General features: G+C 41.6%; 1 protein-coding gene across 7 annotated transcripts in view; it reads left to right on the top strand.

Annotated features, from left to right (window-relative positions):
- The window catches only part of ofcc1 (orofacial cleft 1 candidate 1), a 285,101-nt gene that overhangs the window by 222,486 nt on the left and 45,351 nt on the right, over positions 1–17,264 (top strand). For all 7 annotated transcript variants that reach the window (XR_009650730.1, XM_060900091.1, XM_060900088.1 and 4 more), the window contains one exon: positions 4,687–4,846. Coding sequence is in view for 6 of the 7 variants with exons in the window: in XM_060900091.1 (XP_060756074.1) it covers positions 4,687–4,846 (160 nt within the window). In the remaining variant the exon portion in view is untranslated. The remainder of the gene's footprint in view (positions 1–4,686; positions 4,847–17,264) is intronic.

The following is a 17,264-nucleotide window of genomic DNA, read 5'->3' as shown; positions in this document are numbered from 1 at the left end:
AGCAGACAGTGTTACAGGCAGAGACAGTCTTACAGAGCAGGGATTAATTACCTTGGAGACAAGGAAAGGTCTTATGAACCTGGGAGCCAATTTGCAGGAGACTGTCTTGAGGGGCAAGTGGCGAGCATTACCCGCTGCCCTACCCAATAGATGGGAGCTGCCGAGTGGTGTTTGTCAGCTTGCTCTTTAAACATCTTGACAATGTAGGAGCTTTTTCCTGGTCAATGCCCACGTTTTCCTGCAGCGGCGCACAAACATCTGGACAGAGGGCACAGCGACTTCTTGGACGGGGAAGAGTGGTAGCTGGTAACCCAGAGAGCACTGGAAGGGGGAAAGACCTGTAGCAGAGGTGGGTAAGGAGTTGCGAGTGTACTCTATCCAAGGAAGGGTCTTACTCCAGGAGGCAGCATCCTTGGACACCATGCACCTGAGGGCAACTTCCAGCTCCTGGTTGGCCTGTTCCATCTGTCCATTGGTCTGAGGGTGAAAACCTGAAGACAGACTGTGAGAAGCACCAATGAGTTTACAGAAAGCCTTCCAGAATTGGGCAGAGAACTGGGGTCCACGGTCTGATATGATGTCTGAGGGGAGTCCGTGTAGATGGAAAACATGGAGTATCAGCAATTCGGCGGTCTCCTTGGTGGTGGGAAGCTTGGGCAGAGGGATAAAATGAACAGCTTTAGAAAAACTGTCAGTGAGGATACAAGTATTGCCACCTGAATTAGGGAGTCCTGTGATGAAATCCAGGGCTATGGGTGACCAGGGCCGTTGGGGAACAGGAAGGGGCCTCAGCAGGCTGGCAGGGGGTCTGTTGCCAGTCTTGTTCCTGGTGCAAATGTCACAAGCTGCCACAAACCTCTGAACGTCCTCCTTGATGGATGGCCACCAAAAACATTGTCGGATGAGTGCCAGAGTCTGGGCTGCTCCTGGGTGGCATGACATTCTGGAACCATGACCCCACTGCAACACCTGTGCCCACACAAACAAAAAGATGGTTAGGAGGTCCATTACTGGGCCATGGGTCCTGCTTGTGGGTCTTCTGGACCAGGGTTTCTATCTCTAACAGAGCAGCCCCCACCAGGCACCGTGGAGGAAGGATGGTCTCAGGGGAGGTCGATTCCTCCTGCAGGGGAGAGAACATTCTGGACAAGGCATCAGGCTTACCATTCTTAGAGCCTGGGTGGAAGGAAAGTGTGAACTTGAAGTGAGAAAAGAAGAGACCGTCAGGCCTGACGAGAATTGAGGTGCTTGGCAGTCCTGAGGTATTCGAGGTTCTTGTGATCTGTCCATACGATGAAGGGAAGGTCTGACCCCTCCAACCAATGTCTCCATTCTTCCAAGGCCAGTTTAATGGCCAACAGTTCCCTATTGCCAACATTGTAGTTTCTCTCAGAGGGTGAAAGCCGACGAGAGAAGGAGCAAGGATGAAGCTTGTTGTCACTGGCCGATATTTGGTACAATATGGCCCCCACCTCTGACTCCGAAGCATCGGCCTCAACCACAAACTGCTGGGACGGATCTGGAATGGTGAGTGTAGATGCTGATGTGAACCTTCATTTGAGCTTGGAGAACGCCTTCGTGGCCCCTTCCTCCCAGCTGAAAGGGACCTTGGTGGAAGTTAGAGCCATGAGGGGCCCAGCCACTGTACTAAAGTTCCTGATGAATCGCCTGTAGAAATTCACAAACCCAAGAAACCACTGGAGTTCTTGCCGAGAGGACGGGGTGGGCCTTGAGTTTCAGGGGGTCCATCTGAATCTGTGCGGGGGAGATAATGAAACCCAGAAAGGAGCCAGAACTTCTATGGAAGTCATATTTCTCAGCCTTAACAAAGTTTATTTTCCAGGAGTCACTGAAGGACCTGCCTGACATGGATGCAGTGTTCAAGGGAGCAGGGAAAAAAACAAACAAACAAAAAAAACCACACGATATATCATCCAGGTAAACAAAAACATTAAGCTAGTCCCTCAGGACATCATTAACGAGGGCCTGGAAAACTGCTAGAGCGTTAGTCAGGCCGAACGGAACCATGAGATATTCGTAGTGGGCCATCAGGGTGTTGAACGCTGTCTTCCATTCGTCCCCTTCCCTGATCCTCACGAGGTGGTAAGCATTATGCAGGTCTAGCTTGGTGAAAATCTGGGCTCCCTGGAGTAACTCAAATGCTGTAGACATGAGAGGTAGGGGGGTAATGGTTCTTGATGGTGATGTCATTTAGCCCACAGTAATCAATGCAAGGGCACAAGGATTTGTCCTTCTCCACAAAAAAGAATCCTGTCCCTGCAGGAGAAGAGGAGGGACGAATAATTCCAGCTGCTAAGGACTCGGTGATGTATTTGTCCATGGCTTGCCTTTCAGAAGGAGAGAGAGAGTAAAGTCACCCCTTAGGTGGTGCAGTTCCAGGGAGAAGGTCAATTCCACAGTCATGGGGCCTATGGGGAGGAAGGGAAACAGTTTGAGACTTGCTGAACACAGGTTTTAAGTCATTATACTCGGGAGGCATGTTAGAGAGGTCAGGATATTCACCAATGGTGGGCTGGAGCAGCTCAGTGTGAGGGAAGGCAGATCTCAGGCATGACAATAAACAGAATTGACTCCATCCTAAAATGGTGTTGTTAGTCCAGTTGACATGGGGGTTATGTAGAGTTAGCCAGGGCAGACCAAGAACTATGGGCACATAGGGATTACTCATGACAAAACTGGATGGATTCAGAGTGGTTGCCAGAAATTCTTAAGGTGACTGGGGCTGTTCTATGGGTGATGGTGGTCAGACCAGTACCATTAAGGGTCAGGACAGTGAGGGACGGGTTCAGAGCCAGTAGTAGAATCCCCAGGCGCTTGGCAGTGGTCGAGTAGATCAGGTTTCTGTCAGCCCCTGAATCAATGAGTTCCTGGAGGTCATGGGGCTGATTGCCATGGATAATGGCCACTGGGAGTAGTGGCAGACCGGTAGGGGGCTGATTCTGGACATTGCCCACCAGGGCCCCTAAACTCACTGGTGGGCTCTTCCTTTTAAAGGGCAAGATTGGCAGAAATGCCCCAGCTGTCATCAATAAAAACATGCCCTCATATCCCAATGGTGCTGTCATTCCTTAGGTGAGATGCAGACTCTGTCTACCTGCATTGGTTCAGGAGAAGGAATGGGAGGCTGAGGGGGAGCAAGACTAGTCCGAGTTCTCCCTTTCACCCGCTGTCTGATCCAGGTTTCAATATGACTGGCGAGGCCCATGAGACTGGGGAGATCAGGTGGCAGTTCTCGTGAGATCAGCTCATCTTTGATGGAGTCTAACAGCCCATTCAAAAATGTGTCAAACAAGGCACTCATTCCAGCCACAAGATGCCGCCAAAGTGCAAAACTCAATCGCATAGTCAAAAGCGGACCGGGTACCCTGCCACAGCCTCATGATTTCTCTTGCTGCCTCTCTGCCAGACAGAGAGCGGTCAAAGGTTCACCTCATCTCCTCTGTGAAATCCTTGAAGCTGGCACAGCATGGTGCACTGAGGTCCCACATAGCTGTTCCCCACTCCCTAGCTTTGCCAGTGAGGAGAGTGATCGTGTAGGCCACTCTGGAAGGCTCTGTAGGGAAGGCCAGTGGTTGAAGCTCAAGGGTTAGCGAGCATTGAGATAAAAATGATCTGCAGGTACCTGGTTCTCCATCGTATGGCTGTGGGGTGGAAAGTCTTGGCTGTCCGAACAGGGCTGGAGCAGGAGCTGGAGGAGCAGTGGGTGGAGGGGGTTGTGTAGGAGCAGACGTTACTTGAAGCTGTTGTAGCTGGGTGGCAAGAAGCTTGAGAGTGTCAGATGGCGACAAGGTTTTGATCCACCTGTTTGATGTCCTGTTGGTGGGTCCCAAGGAGAGCTCCCTGTTTCTGCACCGCTGCTCTTAACTGGGCAAAATCTTCTGGGTCCATGTTCGCCAGACTGTGCTGTCATGAGTGGCGATCTAAGGTGAAGTGAGGACCCAAGAGCAGACTCAGAAAACAGGCAGTGTAAAGAGAGAACTTCTTTAATGAAGTAGATGGCAAAAAGGCAAAGGTACAGTAGGGCTCAGGCAGAAATCGGTAGTCTAAAAACAGGTCAGGAGGTCAAAAACATGGAGGAGCAGGTAGACATGATCAGGGACAAAAGCAAGGACAGAAAAACCTTCACAAAAACTGATGAACACAGGGACAAAGGAAATCCAGGCAGAGGTAGCAAAAGACACAATCCAAAAGAACAGACAGGCAAAAACAGGGACAAAAAACTGGACAGAAAAACAAGGAGAAATTCAGACAGGGGGAATCGAGAAGACACAATACCAATGAGCTGTAGCGAGGCAAGGAAAGTCTACAAGAGACAGTTGAGCAAATGGAGTAGTTCCAAACAGTTCTTAAAAAGCCCTGGCTGATGGGAGAGGAGTGGTAGCAGGTGTGTGGTGCCGCTTCAGGAAATGGCCTTCAGCAAGGCAGGACTGAATTCCTGTCCTGGATCAGGCCTGGAGCCGGCATGGAAGTCCCACAATCTAAGGCATGGATGGACTGGACTGGACTGTGACAGAGTGAGAGTAACAATTTGCACCAGCACTACTTGCGCAAATTAATTGCTTGGTCGCCACTAACAAATCAAGGTATTTTGTTCAGTGTCATTCAGTAATTGCTTAGTATTTGATTCACACATTTGTATGGTCTTTCTTCTTCTTCTTCTTCCAGGTTCCATAATGACGGCAGGATGCTGGATGTGTACCTTCGTCTCCACAGTCCAGAGAGAGCATTTTTTGTCCCAGATGATTTTGAAGTGTCCATTCAGGAGCTTAGTTACATTGTAAAGAAGGCAGAGCAGTGGAGAGGTTTCACTGGAGAGAGACAAAAGGTTTGTGCAGATATTTTGCTTTCATTTATTGGTCTAATTGTATCATACGTTTGAAACAGGTGGCACGGTGGTGTAGTGGTTATCACTGTCGCCTCACAGCAAGAAGGTTCTGAGTTCGAGCCCAGTGGTCAATGGGGATCTTTCTGTGTGGAGTTTGCATGTTCTCCCTGTGTCTGTGTGGGTTTCCTCCGGGTGCTCCAGTTTCCCCCACAGTCCAAAGACATGCAGGTTAGGCTAATTGGTGGCTCTAAATTGACCGTAGGTGTGAATGTGAGTGTGAATGGTTGTTTGTCTCTATGTGTCAGCCCTGTGATGATCTGGCGACTTGTCCAGGGTGTACCCCGCCTCTTGCCCATAGTCAGCTGGGATAGGCTCCAGCTTGCCTGCAACCCTGTACAGGATAAGCGGCTACAGATAATGGATGGATGGACGGACGGACATTTGTATCACCATTTTAATGCTTGAAAAGACTGTGAAATGTTTCAGAGCATTTCTCAAGCCCAAAAGCTTAGCTGGATTAATGTGTGATTTAAAAAAAAAAAAAAGGCTCCATATTAATCCATTAGATTGCCTCGGCTAAATTGCCCAACTGCTGGCTGATAGTTCATATCATGCCTGCTAGACGATGTGAAGCAAAAAGCTATTTTTTAAAATGTACTTTTTTCTTGTAAATTATTTTAAACACAGTTCTGGTTCTGGGTATCGAAAGTGAGTGTTTCAAATCTTAATGACGTTTCAAAACATTCTAATGGTTTTGCAGTTAGGTTCCTGCAACATCACAAATGATTGCTCAGGAATGATAATTGAATTAAAAAAAACCCTGATGAATACAGGAATTCGAGATGATCAATAATTCATACATTGAGTTTGAAGATACAATATTGGAAATGATTAGAGTTCTTTAGTTACATTTCAGAAAGCTACAAATTCATCTCAGAGGTCTTTAGTTTCATGTTAATTACTTGGAGATAATTACAATACTGGATCTCAGCTAGCAATTGTTCGATTAGACCATAGAAACCAGTTTTCCACATTTCCACTATATGTTTTAGAAAGACGGAGGAAGAAAGACTCTTTAAATAAAGACCTGCATTTATACCCATTATCAGTGCACGCAGTGTTTCTCACACACACACACACCCACACACACACCCACACACACACACACACCCATATGATTCTGTAAAACGTTACAGCAAAGTACTGTGATGGCTTGCATTGTATAAAATAACACATAATCCAGTAATTTTACTCATTTGGCTGATGGTTTTAAAAGCAGAGACTTACAATTGATGCAGGATACAACTGAGTTGAAGGTTTAGGTTAAGGTTGGGTCCTTGAGTAAATTACTGTAAAATTCACAGCCTTTTTTTTTTCCAGTGCACACAACAATAGACACACTTGCTGTCAGTTCAACATCTTTGTTTTGCTTTTACTTTCTTGATTTCTTCCATATTTTTAACTCTCTGACCTTCAAGGCTTAGGCAGTGGCATGCAGGGTAAGACCTTGCGAGCGCTGTGTGTCTGGAGAATGTTAGAATGCATTTGCAAAGATTCTCATTTAGGCAAAGACTTCTCACCATCTCTTCTCCTCATCCCAACCTTCAGTCGCTGTACAGTTCTGTTCCAGAATTACAGCAATCACTGCTTTCCTAATATTGCCCCTAATTCCCCCTTATTGAACTGATAAAATGATAACACATTAAACCCCTTTGCCAGCATGATGAAAATTTAGGGTTATTGCATTTCACCATTTTTAACATTATCCAGCCAGGCAATTTTTCATTTAAATAAGACGGCCTAGGCCATTATTTCATAATTATTATAGCAAGTTCTCCCGACAAAAAAAAAAAAGGGTGACTTTCCCAACTCTCCAAATCCATATCCCTATTAAACTAATTTGCCTACATGCAAATTTTTGTCATTTATATCTCATTAACTATTTATCATCACCATATCAAAGAAACATATGCAGATAGCGAAGGGAGCATTGAGACAAATCGGAAACTAATATTTTGCAACTCGGATGATTTTTGCATCTTTAATTCGATAGGAGAATGTTGATATGATTAGGTCAGGATGCAGTGGTTTTCATTAAAAATACATTTCCAGAACTGTATTCCAAATATGCTAGAGCAATTAAATAGTGAATCCAGGATGTTGCTTATTATGAACCCAATTAATATACGCAGAAGCACAATTTTAATAACAAGAGGCCATGAGGCTTTCATTAGCAAAGTCAAGCAGAAGGAGAAACTGAACGAATGGTACACTTCCAAGGATTGAAATAGAGCTATAGGATGTTTCAGTAGTTCACTGGGGAATATTTCAGCAGGTTTTAACCCTATGCACGCTCGTTTCACTGCAAAAAAATGATATCTTAGGAAGTATCTTGAATATAGTTGAAACGATCTAGCATTTCCTATTAGAAGAATATAAGACACCAATTCTGAGATTATTAAACCTAGTTCGAAATTGCGACCAACTTATTCCAAGATGTCTTACCAAGTAAAAATATCTGTCCATGCAGAAAGATAATTTCACTCGTATTAAGTAATTTCCTCCTCAAATGCAGTTTTCAGTGTTTTGCAGTGTTCTGAAGACTAGAAACACTTTGGTTATTCTGAGTGCTCTTTTAGATAAGGTTGAGAATTTCCAGTTTATAAAGATGAACAGGGCGGCATGGTGGTGTAGTGGTTAGCGCTGTCGCCTCACAGCAAGAAGGTCCTGGGTTCGAGCCCCGTGGCCGGCGAGGGCCTTTCTGTGTGGAGTTTGCATGTTGTGTCCGTGTGGGTTTCCTCCGGGTGCTCCGGTTTCCCCCACAGTCCAAAGACATGCAGGTTAGGTTAACTGGTGACTCTAAAATTGACTGTGAGTGTGAATGGTTGTCTGTGTCTATGTGTCGGCCCTGTGATAATCTGGCGACTTGTCCAGGATGTACCCCGCCTTTCGCCCGTAGTCAGCTGGGATAGGCTCCAGCTTGCCTGCGACCCTGTAGAAGGATAAAGCAGCTAGAGATAATGAGATAAAGATGAACATAATATTGTAATAATTCAATTAGGAAAAATTATATTATGGAAAAAAAGAAAATGTAAATTACATTTTATATTTATGATATTTAGCCCTGTCAGCCTGTGTCAGGAGCTTGAGACTTTAAAGTGCTAGTCTTATGAAAATGACATCATGCCCGGAAATGATACCTTATAAAACTAGGCATGTTAAATAGTTTACTTTCTAAATTATATTTTAATACGAGACCGGGAACATGCTCTATTTAGCCGGTAAAGTTTGGATCTTTGAGTCCGCCATTACACAATGCGTTCCTGGTAAGTTATTCTTAATTCAAAGGAAGTGACATCATATGCACAATGCTTGAAAGTTCATGGCATTTCTGGCTTCATCTGCTTTGCAAAGTGTAGCATGTTTTTAATGATTTTTTTATTCTACAACAAAACTAAAACCAAAGCACGTCTCCTAAAAGGAGTGTCATTTAAGGCTGTTCAAGTGTAGCTGATTTAAAAAAACAAACAAACGGAATTTCGATCCATTATATATAACCCAAAGTCGGCAGGACACTTACGGAATGAATGGGTTCGATTTGTACAGACAAAGAGACGTAACTTCAAGCCGACAATACGGTTTGGTGTCTGCTCCATACATTTTGACGAAGATGCATTTGTGAGGCAAATTCACATAGAAGGATTTGAGCGATGTCTGGTACGCCGAGCAGTTCCAGTTCCAGTATGATCTGGAAACAAAAGTCGGAAGCGCCGTCCCAAAGAGCTCACCACCGCACAGGAAGGAAGGGTCAAGCTCATGTTTCACCTGTTGCTTGAATTGATTAGTTGTCCTTAATCAGATCAATAACGTTCTAAGGTCGTTTCTACATGGCCAAATATAATACTTAGATAGACTAAAAGCAAACCGAAACATGCTTACTCTGAGTCACTGCATCGTCCTTCTTGTCGTAAAGTTGAGTTGAACATATCAGAGACAGACAATCTTTGATTTTATGATGTCATTTTTCGTAAGACGAGCACTTTAAACGTAGACAGCCTTTCGATTTTATAAAATCAGTGAAATTTAGTTCTCTCTGAAATTTGGTCATCGTAATATATGTTTATTTCTGTAATATCTCACAAAACATCAGGCCATTCTGTGGCTGGGGAGTTATTTAATTTGAGGGGATTCCCGAGCAAAAAAAATGTGCATGGAATTGCTCACTTTGTGCAGTCAAGCAGACAGAGGAAGTCCGTGTGTGTGTGCATGCGCAGGTTTACTTTGACCGTGCACTGACAGTTACATCATTCTGTCGCTAAATGAACAGCTGATTACACCAAGGTGCTCGCTGACCGCTGATATTTATTAGTTTGGTCCTGTGATTCCTTTCCTTCGCAACATAACATCTTTTCTTTTCAGTTTCCATTACTGTAGCCAGTCTTTCACGTTTCATTCGCATCCTCCATTTTTCTCTCCTGTTTCAAATTTGTATCCCACAATGCCTTGCATGAACGGTGAAAGCCCACCATGTGATGCATGACGTAGTATCTTGTATTGCGTCATGGTGAAGCAGGAAAAAATAGGGCCACGTGACCCTAAATTCATTAATTGTTCTATTTTTAAAAAAAAATTATATTGGAAGTATGTGATTCTTTTTATGACCTACACTTGGGTGGCACCGTGGTGTAGTGGTTAGCGCTGTCGCCTCATAGTAAGAAGGTCCGGGTTCAAACCCCGTGGCTGGTGCGAGATAATGAGATGAGACCTATGCTTGAAAAATCTGAAAGGCAGTACAGCTTTAACCCTGAATGGTTACAGGGGCACTGGCTTACAATGGCTATTAAACCTGTAGCCTGAATCGATGAGGACATCTACTAACTGCAAGTTTAAAATGTTCTCTATGCTGAAGTAGTGATTTTGCGCTCCTACAACGATTCTATCCATGTATTAATAATATAATATTAATTGTGCACTATTAAATGAAAGGCAGTATTGAATAGAACGTTTGCTTTATTTTGGAAAAAAAAAACGTGTGAAAAATATAAAATGATCCTTGGAAGCTCAAATTATGATTAATTGCATGCTATTTGATATACAATTTTATACAAATGACTGACAATTTTAGGGTTCATATATGATTGACTAAACTAAGGACTGAAAAGCAATTGTAAGAAAATTTTCCACACAATACACACACGGGGAAAGTTGTTACATTTCGACTGAATAATAATTAATTAAAGTGATCTGGTGAATAATAAGTGACATTCTTCAACAGAATTATTGACTTAAAAAAAAATGCTGATGCACTGACCCGTTAAATGATGACTTGTTAAAGAATGAAGTAAAGGAGTCAAATTGCATTCCTGCAGGACTAAAGCACTACATTCTTTAGCTTTGTTAATTTGTTCCCACCAAACACACCCGATTTAACACAGTCGGTGCTGATTAGTTGATGAATTGACCCAGGTGTTATTGCGGAATAAATTCTTTCATTTTATTTTACTAGGTTTTTACAAAAAAAATGAAACAAAAATGTCAAATGGTATAAAATTGTATATAGCACTTCATTCAGAAGAAAGATATCCCTAACATTTTTATACTCGCGACAAGGAAGGTCTTTCAAATTAAAGGAGAACTGAAGGCAAATATTATTATTATTATTATTATTATTATCAAAATTCTATTTCTCATTTTATTAAATATAGGAATGCATTTTTGATAGCTATTTTGTCACTGCCACATACATGTCAACCCCTCACGGCTCTCACCTGTACTCCCTGGTAAAGAAATCCATAATTTCCATACCAAATCCATAGTAATATTTTATGCATAATAAAAATGTATCAGATCTTACTTAATACCTAATGTCAGATACAACCTTTGATGGCTTTTGCGTGAAGAAATTAATTGATGGCTGTCTCTTTTTCTGGTTTGCATTCTTCACATGCATTTGAGATTTCATATGTTCCCTCACGTCGTAAATTCCAGAGGCAAACACTTTCACGTCTCTACAACAAATTGTGCAGTTGACATACTCAGCACCCATTTTGGAAGTGATAATTATTCCATTGAATGTTTCTCTCCATTCGGGAAGAAAGCGACCTCCAGTTTTAGATGTTTTGAGTTTTTTCTTCGGTGGTGCCGACATCTTGACCTCTTGACCTGTCTATTGTTACACTACATGTGCTGTTATTTCCCGCTCAGTGTGCAAGAAAATCACAATTGCGCATGCTCAGACATTCGGAATGGCCTGTTGGTACTAGCGGAAGTACCGGTTGAGTAATTCTAAATGTAGAAAATGGCGGCTCCCACGCATTTTCGTATTTCATGACGATTTTTTTTGATGGTAATAAATCAAAATAATTTTAAGGTGAAAATGTAGAAAAATCCGTAGTTGAATACCACTACGCCCGTACCATTTTTAAAATGCCAAAATCCGTAGGGAATACGGGAAATCCGTAGGGGTTGACATGTATGCTGCTATAGCAAGTTATGAGTGTTTGAAATATGCTATGTAATACATCAGTCCATACTATATGTCAAAGCAATGGCCGTAAACGAGATTCGTTGAGACCTGTGCGAGACTTCGTAGGACAGAAGTAAAACATACAGCGGAAATCAAAGTGACCAACATCTGCCAACAGTGTCAAAAAGACGCGCGCGCCCTCTTTTGAATGCTGACGTAATCAAGCTGGAAGTTTTGTTTGTTTTGATAGTAATCAGGAATTTTTTTTTAAAAGTAGGCAGGAATCGTCGTTTAAACTCATTTTTGTGCAATACTTCGTTTGGAAAACAGTTTTCAAAATGGTGGCACTGACACCTGACTGACATGTCACGTTTTGAAGTCTCGCACAAGTCTCGTGAAGCTCGCGCAGATAAGCAACGCCTGCCATAGACCAATCAAACTACATTCAACATGGCTAAAAACCAAAAAGGCCGATAAGTGTAATATAATATGTCAATACGAGTCACGATATAAAGTTACTAAAACCGAAAACGTAATTGAATAACACGTTAATTAAGAAATAAAGCAAGTTTAAAAATGACTTCAGTTCCCCTTTAATAGTATTGATAAATTCAAAGTATAAAATAATACTGCAATAGCAGTATAGTTCAAAGAAAAATGATCATTAAAAAAAAAAGTCGTTTTAATTTTTTTAAATTCAATCCATTCTTTTCATGTTATTATACAGGGTGTTTCAAAAAAATGCGATGATATTTGAGATGTAAATATCCCAGAAACTACATACTCTCGGCAAATGAAACTGAACAGGCTTAATGTTGAGCAATATACAATTTATTCCTCAAAATTTGAATGAGAAATTCACAGGTATGTGGATTCCGTGAACAATTTCACAAATTTTCGACTTGTTCGACTGTGTTCGAGCATACTCTAACTTTTCTTTTCCAGCGAATGGCATTTAATACCTAAAAAGATAAAAACAAAAAACATTAAACATAAAATTTTGACCTGTTTCCACGCATGCTATTAAAATTTGAGGTCAACTGAACGAGAATTGGTAAAAGCTATTAGATTGTGAAATGATATCAATGGTTTTTGTTTTGCTTTGTTTTTTTTTAAAACACCCTGTATATTACTTTAACTGAGGTCTGATTGCTTCGAGTTAAAAAACTGAGCTGTTGGCTCTCATGGCTAAAGATTCCCTACATGACAGATGCGTACAGCTAAGAACTTTTGCAGTGGAAATAATTAAACCATAAGTCAATATGATTACATTTACTACATCTACATATATTACGGGAACTGATCCAGCCATTCCTTAGGAAATGGTATTTCTGCTTGTCATTTAGGCACCGACAATATAAATAGATCTTAATCAAACCCTGTTTCGAGCATTTCGTGTTGGTTTGACTGGTTTTACTGTTATGCGGTATTCTAAGCACAAAAACTAATACAGTAACAAAAACAAAAACCGTCTTTGGTCGCTCTTTCCCTTCTGCAGCGCCACACAAAGAAATGAAAAGCCTGATCTTACGCTCTTTAACCATCTGTAATATACACTGCAATTTTATTTCAGTAGTTATATTGTACAGATATACAACAAACAAGATGTTTAAAGACCTAATAATAGTAAAGTGTTAATGGTTGTTGTTTCCCATGAGCATTAAAACAATAAAACAAGCTCCACATTCAATAACATATCCACAAATGACCTGGTGTTATTAGCATCAAACCTGTAATTTTAGGCTTCTGATCATAAAATATAATCAGATTTTTTTTTTAACTCTTTAATTAACTTCATATTATGGTTTATATTCTTTCAGGCCATGTGATGATCATTATTGCTCCTGTTTAAGATATTACACTCTGCTATTAACACTTGAGTACTGAATATTATAACATAAATTGCACTAGGTTTTGAATATCATTTTTGCGCTTATTTAATATTCAGTATAAATTACAACAATTTCCAACAACAACAACGCTGTGCAGAGGAGCTCTCGGTGATTGAGGTGATCCGTCCATATGAAGTAGGCAAGTCACCCTTTATTTAATCTTCTTTTCAGTTTTCGTGTGCTGCATTGTAAAACTGCATGGAGCTGAGAGAGATAGAAAATGAAGTGGTGCCTAAAATCATAGCGTGTGTGTAATGAGGGCATTAATTATGTATAGCCATTGGTGCAGATGGACCTCATTAATTGTCTGCTGTCGCCTTCTTGATTACTGTACCTGGGAGGGAGGTACTAATGCCTGCCGCGTTTTAGCAGGTAATGCAAACTGTTTTGTCACCGAGTGTGTGACAGTGACGGAGCAGCCGTGCGCTAGAACTCTAATCTTCGCCATAATTCTCCAGAAACTTCATGGTGACATTGATTTTGCTAATGGCCGCTGATAGCCCCCGAGATGTTTTCGCAACTAAAATTGCATCAAGATTCTAACAAAGCCACAGCGTTTGTCTCCCCGTCTCTCCTTAATGTGTTTCCACAGGCGGAATTTAGGGAACACCGAAGGTGCTTTGCAAAACAACGGATTGGTGGGTGGGTGGGTGGATGGGTGGGTTGGTTGGGGGGCTGTCATGAGAGGCAGCCTGCAGAATTGAGGCCTAATGATGAGCAGACTGTGTTGTTTTTTCTTTATCTTTATTCTCTCTCCTTCTCATATATTATTAAGTCAGTGATCGGCAAAACCTCTGCTCTGATCTGTGGCCTCAATCCCGCACTCGCTGCACAGTTAATAACAACGCCAACTGTTGCTTGTACATCTTGTTACGTCACGTCTCTATGTGAAGAGTCTGGTTCCAAAACGCTACATATACACAATTCCATTGTTTCGAGAAAAAAATCACTTTTTCTGACTACGGGAAGTGATAAAAGGAAAACCACTGTATCCTGTTTTAAAATGTATTGACTAAATCCTTAATGATAATAAACTTCAAAAATGAAATCCAGAATTAATTAACAGCTTTTAACTGAACCAAGTAATTATTTTTTTGTCAAGTCGCTACATAGCCACGACGCGGCATTTCTCCCCAAAATGCTACATATCCCTTTCTCTTTAAAGTGCATTTAACCATGTTCTTTCATGACAGATTATTTTATTTTATAGATTTTATTTAAAAAATTATTTTATCGAAATTATTCATAATTCAGCGTGAAATTGTCCAATAAATGCGAGAAGTGCCAAAGCAATTTCCTACTGCATGGGCGCAGCCATCTTAGAAGACTTCACACCAATGGCGGCCTCTGATTGGCCAAACGGATATGTCTGGTTTTGCGAAAAATTGGTGATGGAGCTTGTTGCATTTTGGAATGAAAGGCCGTAAAGCAGTGTGTAAATCAATGGCAGATACCATGTTTTGGCGAAAACTAAATATGGTAAGAGTAAGATATGATAATTGCTGATGGTTTGGTGGCAGGAGTTTCAATTTTTCAAATTTGGCATTTATTCCATTTTGTAACCAAACTCTTCAATTTGTTATGAAATTGCGAGTCAGACAGATACGCGTGCAGCCACAATATTCGACATCGCTTTCTTCTCCTGATGCCATCTTAGAAGACGTCACACCAATGGCAGCCTCTGATTGGCCAAATGGATGTCTGGTTTTGAGAAAAATCGGTGATGGCACTTGGTGTGTTTTGGAATGAAAGGCCGTAATGCAGTATGTAAATCAATAGCAGATATCGTGTTTTGGCGAAAACTGAATATGGTACAAGTAAGATATGATAATTGCTGATGGCTTGGTGGCAGGAGTTTCATCTCATCTCATCTCATCTCATCTCATTATCTCTAGCCGCTTTATCCTGTTCTACAGGGTCGCAGGCAAGCTGGAGCCTATCCCAGCTGACTACGGGCGAAAGGCGGGGTACACCCTGGACAAGTCGCCAGGTCATCACAGGGCTGACACATAGACACAGACAACCATTCACACTCACATTCACACCTACGGTCAATTTAGAGTCACCAGTTAACCTAACCTGCATGTCTTTGGACTGTGGGGGAAACCGGAGCACCCGGAGGAAACCCACGCAGACACGGGGAGAACATGCAAACTCCGCACAGAAAGGCCCTCGCCGGCCACGGGGCTCGAACCCAGAACCTTCTTGCTGTGAGGCGACAGCACTAACCACTACACCACCGTGCCGCCGGCAGGAGTTTCAATTTTTCAAATTTGGCATTTATTCCGTTTTGGAACCAAACTCTTCAATTTGTTATGAAATTGCGAGTCAGACCGATATGAGTGCAGCCACAATATTTGACATCGCTTTCTTCTCCTGATGCCCACATGCATGAAATAGCAACAAAAACATGAGAAAGAATTCCATTAAGCTCATGAGTCAATTAGCCATCGAATTTGTTTCTCTAATTCTCACCTGCTGACTAGCAGCCCATGACCAGTGGCTCCAGCTGCACTGTGGGCTGACAGAGGAAGCAGGGCTACCTGAAAGCAAACCCAAAACAGGAACACAAATATAACAAAATGACATGAGGGAGGGGTTGACCTGAGACTGCTGGGGTCATGGTGAGGCACCTGCACCCCTCTGCAAGCACACCAACATCCTTTTACAAAGCTGTTTGCTTGCATTATGTCTAAGAGCTGCTTCTTCAATTACAGGATGCTATTAGTGGACAGTGCTGTGCATGGGCTGGCAGGCCTGAGGCTACAGAGCCCTCACACACACATCACAATATGAGATGTGACTAGGGAAGGGGTGGGTCTGCCATGAAGAAAAGGTCAACAGCTTTTGCTAGGCAGCAATGTGTGAAAGTTGTGCAGGCAAACAATGGTAAAGGAAGGAGCGAGGTTGAAAAAATAATTTCTTATATATACAGTATACTGTACATAATCAGGTGAAAATTCAATCCAAATTGTTTGAAACTTCTCCCATTGAATTCAGAATTGAATATGGAACAACATAATTTTATAAAAAGTAAAATATGTTTATCCATTCTTGAGAATATTACAAATCAAAGATTGAAAAACTGGCTTAATTTTTAGAAAACTGCCGTAATATATTCTGTATTCGGATCACATGGTCCAAAATGGGCCTCATTAACACATGAGATCAAATGTTTTTTTCTGAATATCTTTTCTATTTTTCAAGATATTTACATGGAAATTGGCAGGCGCATACATGGCTGTATACTGAATACAAAGTTTAAAAAATTAGTAAAAAGAAATTATGTGAATTAGTATTTATTATGCTAATTAGGTTTTAAAAATGTTAAATCGGTACACTCAATAAAAAAATAGGTATCCTATAGGTACAAGTGGCTACTGCTTATAAATAAAATTGTTTTCTGATACCATGTCCATACAGTAAATATAGCATATACAGTGGATATAAAAAGTGTACACACCCCATTAAAATGATAGGTTTTTCTGATGTACAAAAAATGAGACCATGATAAAAAAATTCAAAACATTTCCCACCTTTAATGTGACCTATAACCTGTACAATTCAATTGAAAAACAAACAAATCTGTTAGGGGGAAAAACATAAAAAATAAAAAAAGCCTACAATAAGCTGGCTGTATAAGTGTGCACACCCTTAAACTAATACTTTGTTGAAGCACCTTTTGATTTAATTACAGCATTCAGTCTTTTTGGGTCGGAGTCTATCAGCCTGCCACATCTAGACTTGGCAATATTTGCCCACTCTTCCTTGCAAAAGCGCTCCAAATCTGTCAGATTGCGAGGGCATCTCTTGCGCACAGCCCTCTTTAGGTCACCCCACAGATTTTCAATTTGATTTAGGTCTGGGCTCTGGCTGGGCCATTCCGAAACTTTTTTGGGGTCATTGTCGTGCTGAAAGATGAAATTCCTCTTCATCTTCAGCTTTCTAGCAGACACCTGAAGGTTTTGGGCCAAAATTGGCTGGTATTAAGAACTGTTCATAATTCCCTCCACCTTAACTAAAGCCCCTGTTCCAGCTGAAAAAAACAACAACCTCAAAA

The sequence above is a fragment of the Neoarius graeffei genome, chromosome 19, assembly GCF_027579695.1.
Source record: "Neoarius graeffei isolate fNeoGra1 chromosome 19, fNeoGra1.pri, whole genome shotgun sequence".
NCBI classification, from domain to species: Eukaryota; Metazoa; Chordata; class Actinopteri; order Siluriformes; family Ariidae; genus Neoarius; species Neoarius graeffei.
This window is presented reverse-complemented; position numbering and strand designations above follow the sequence as displayed.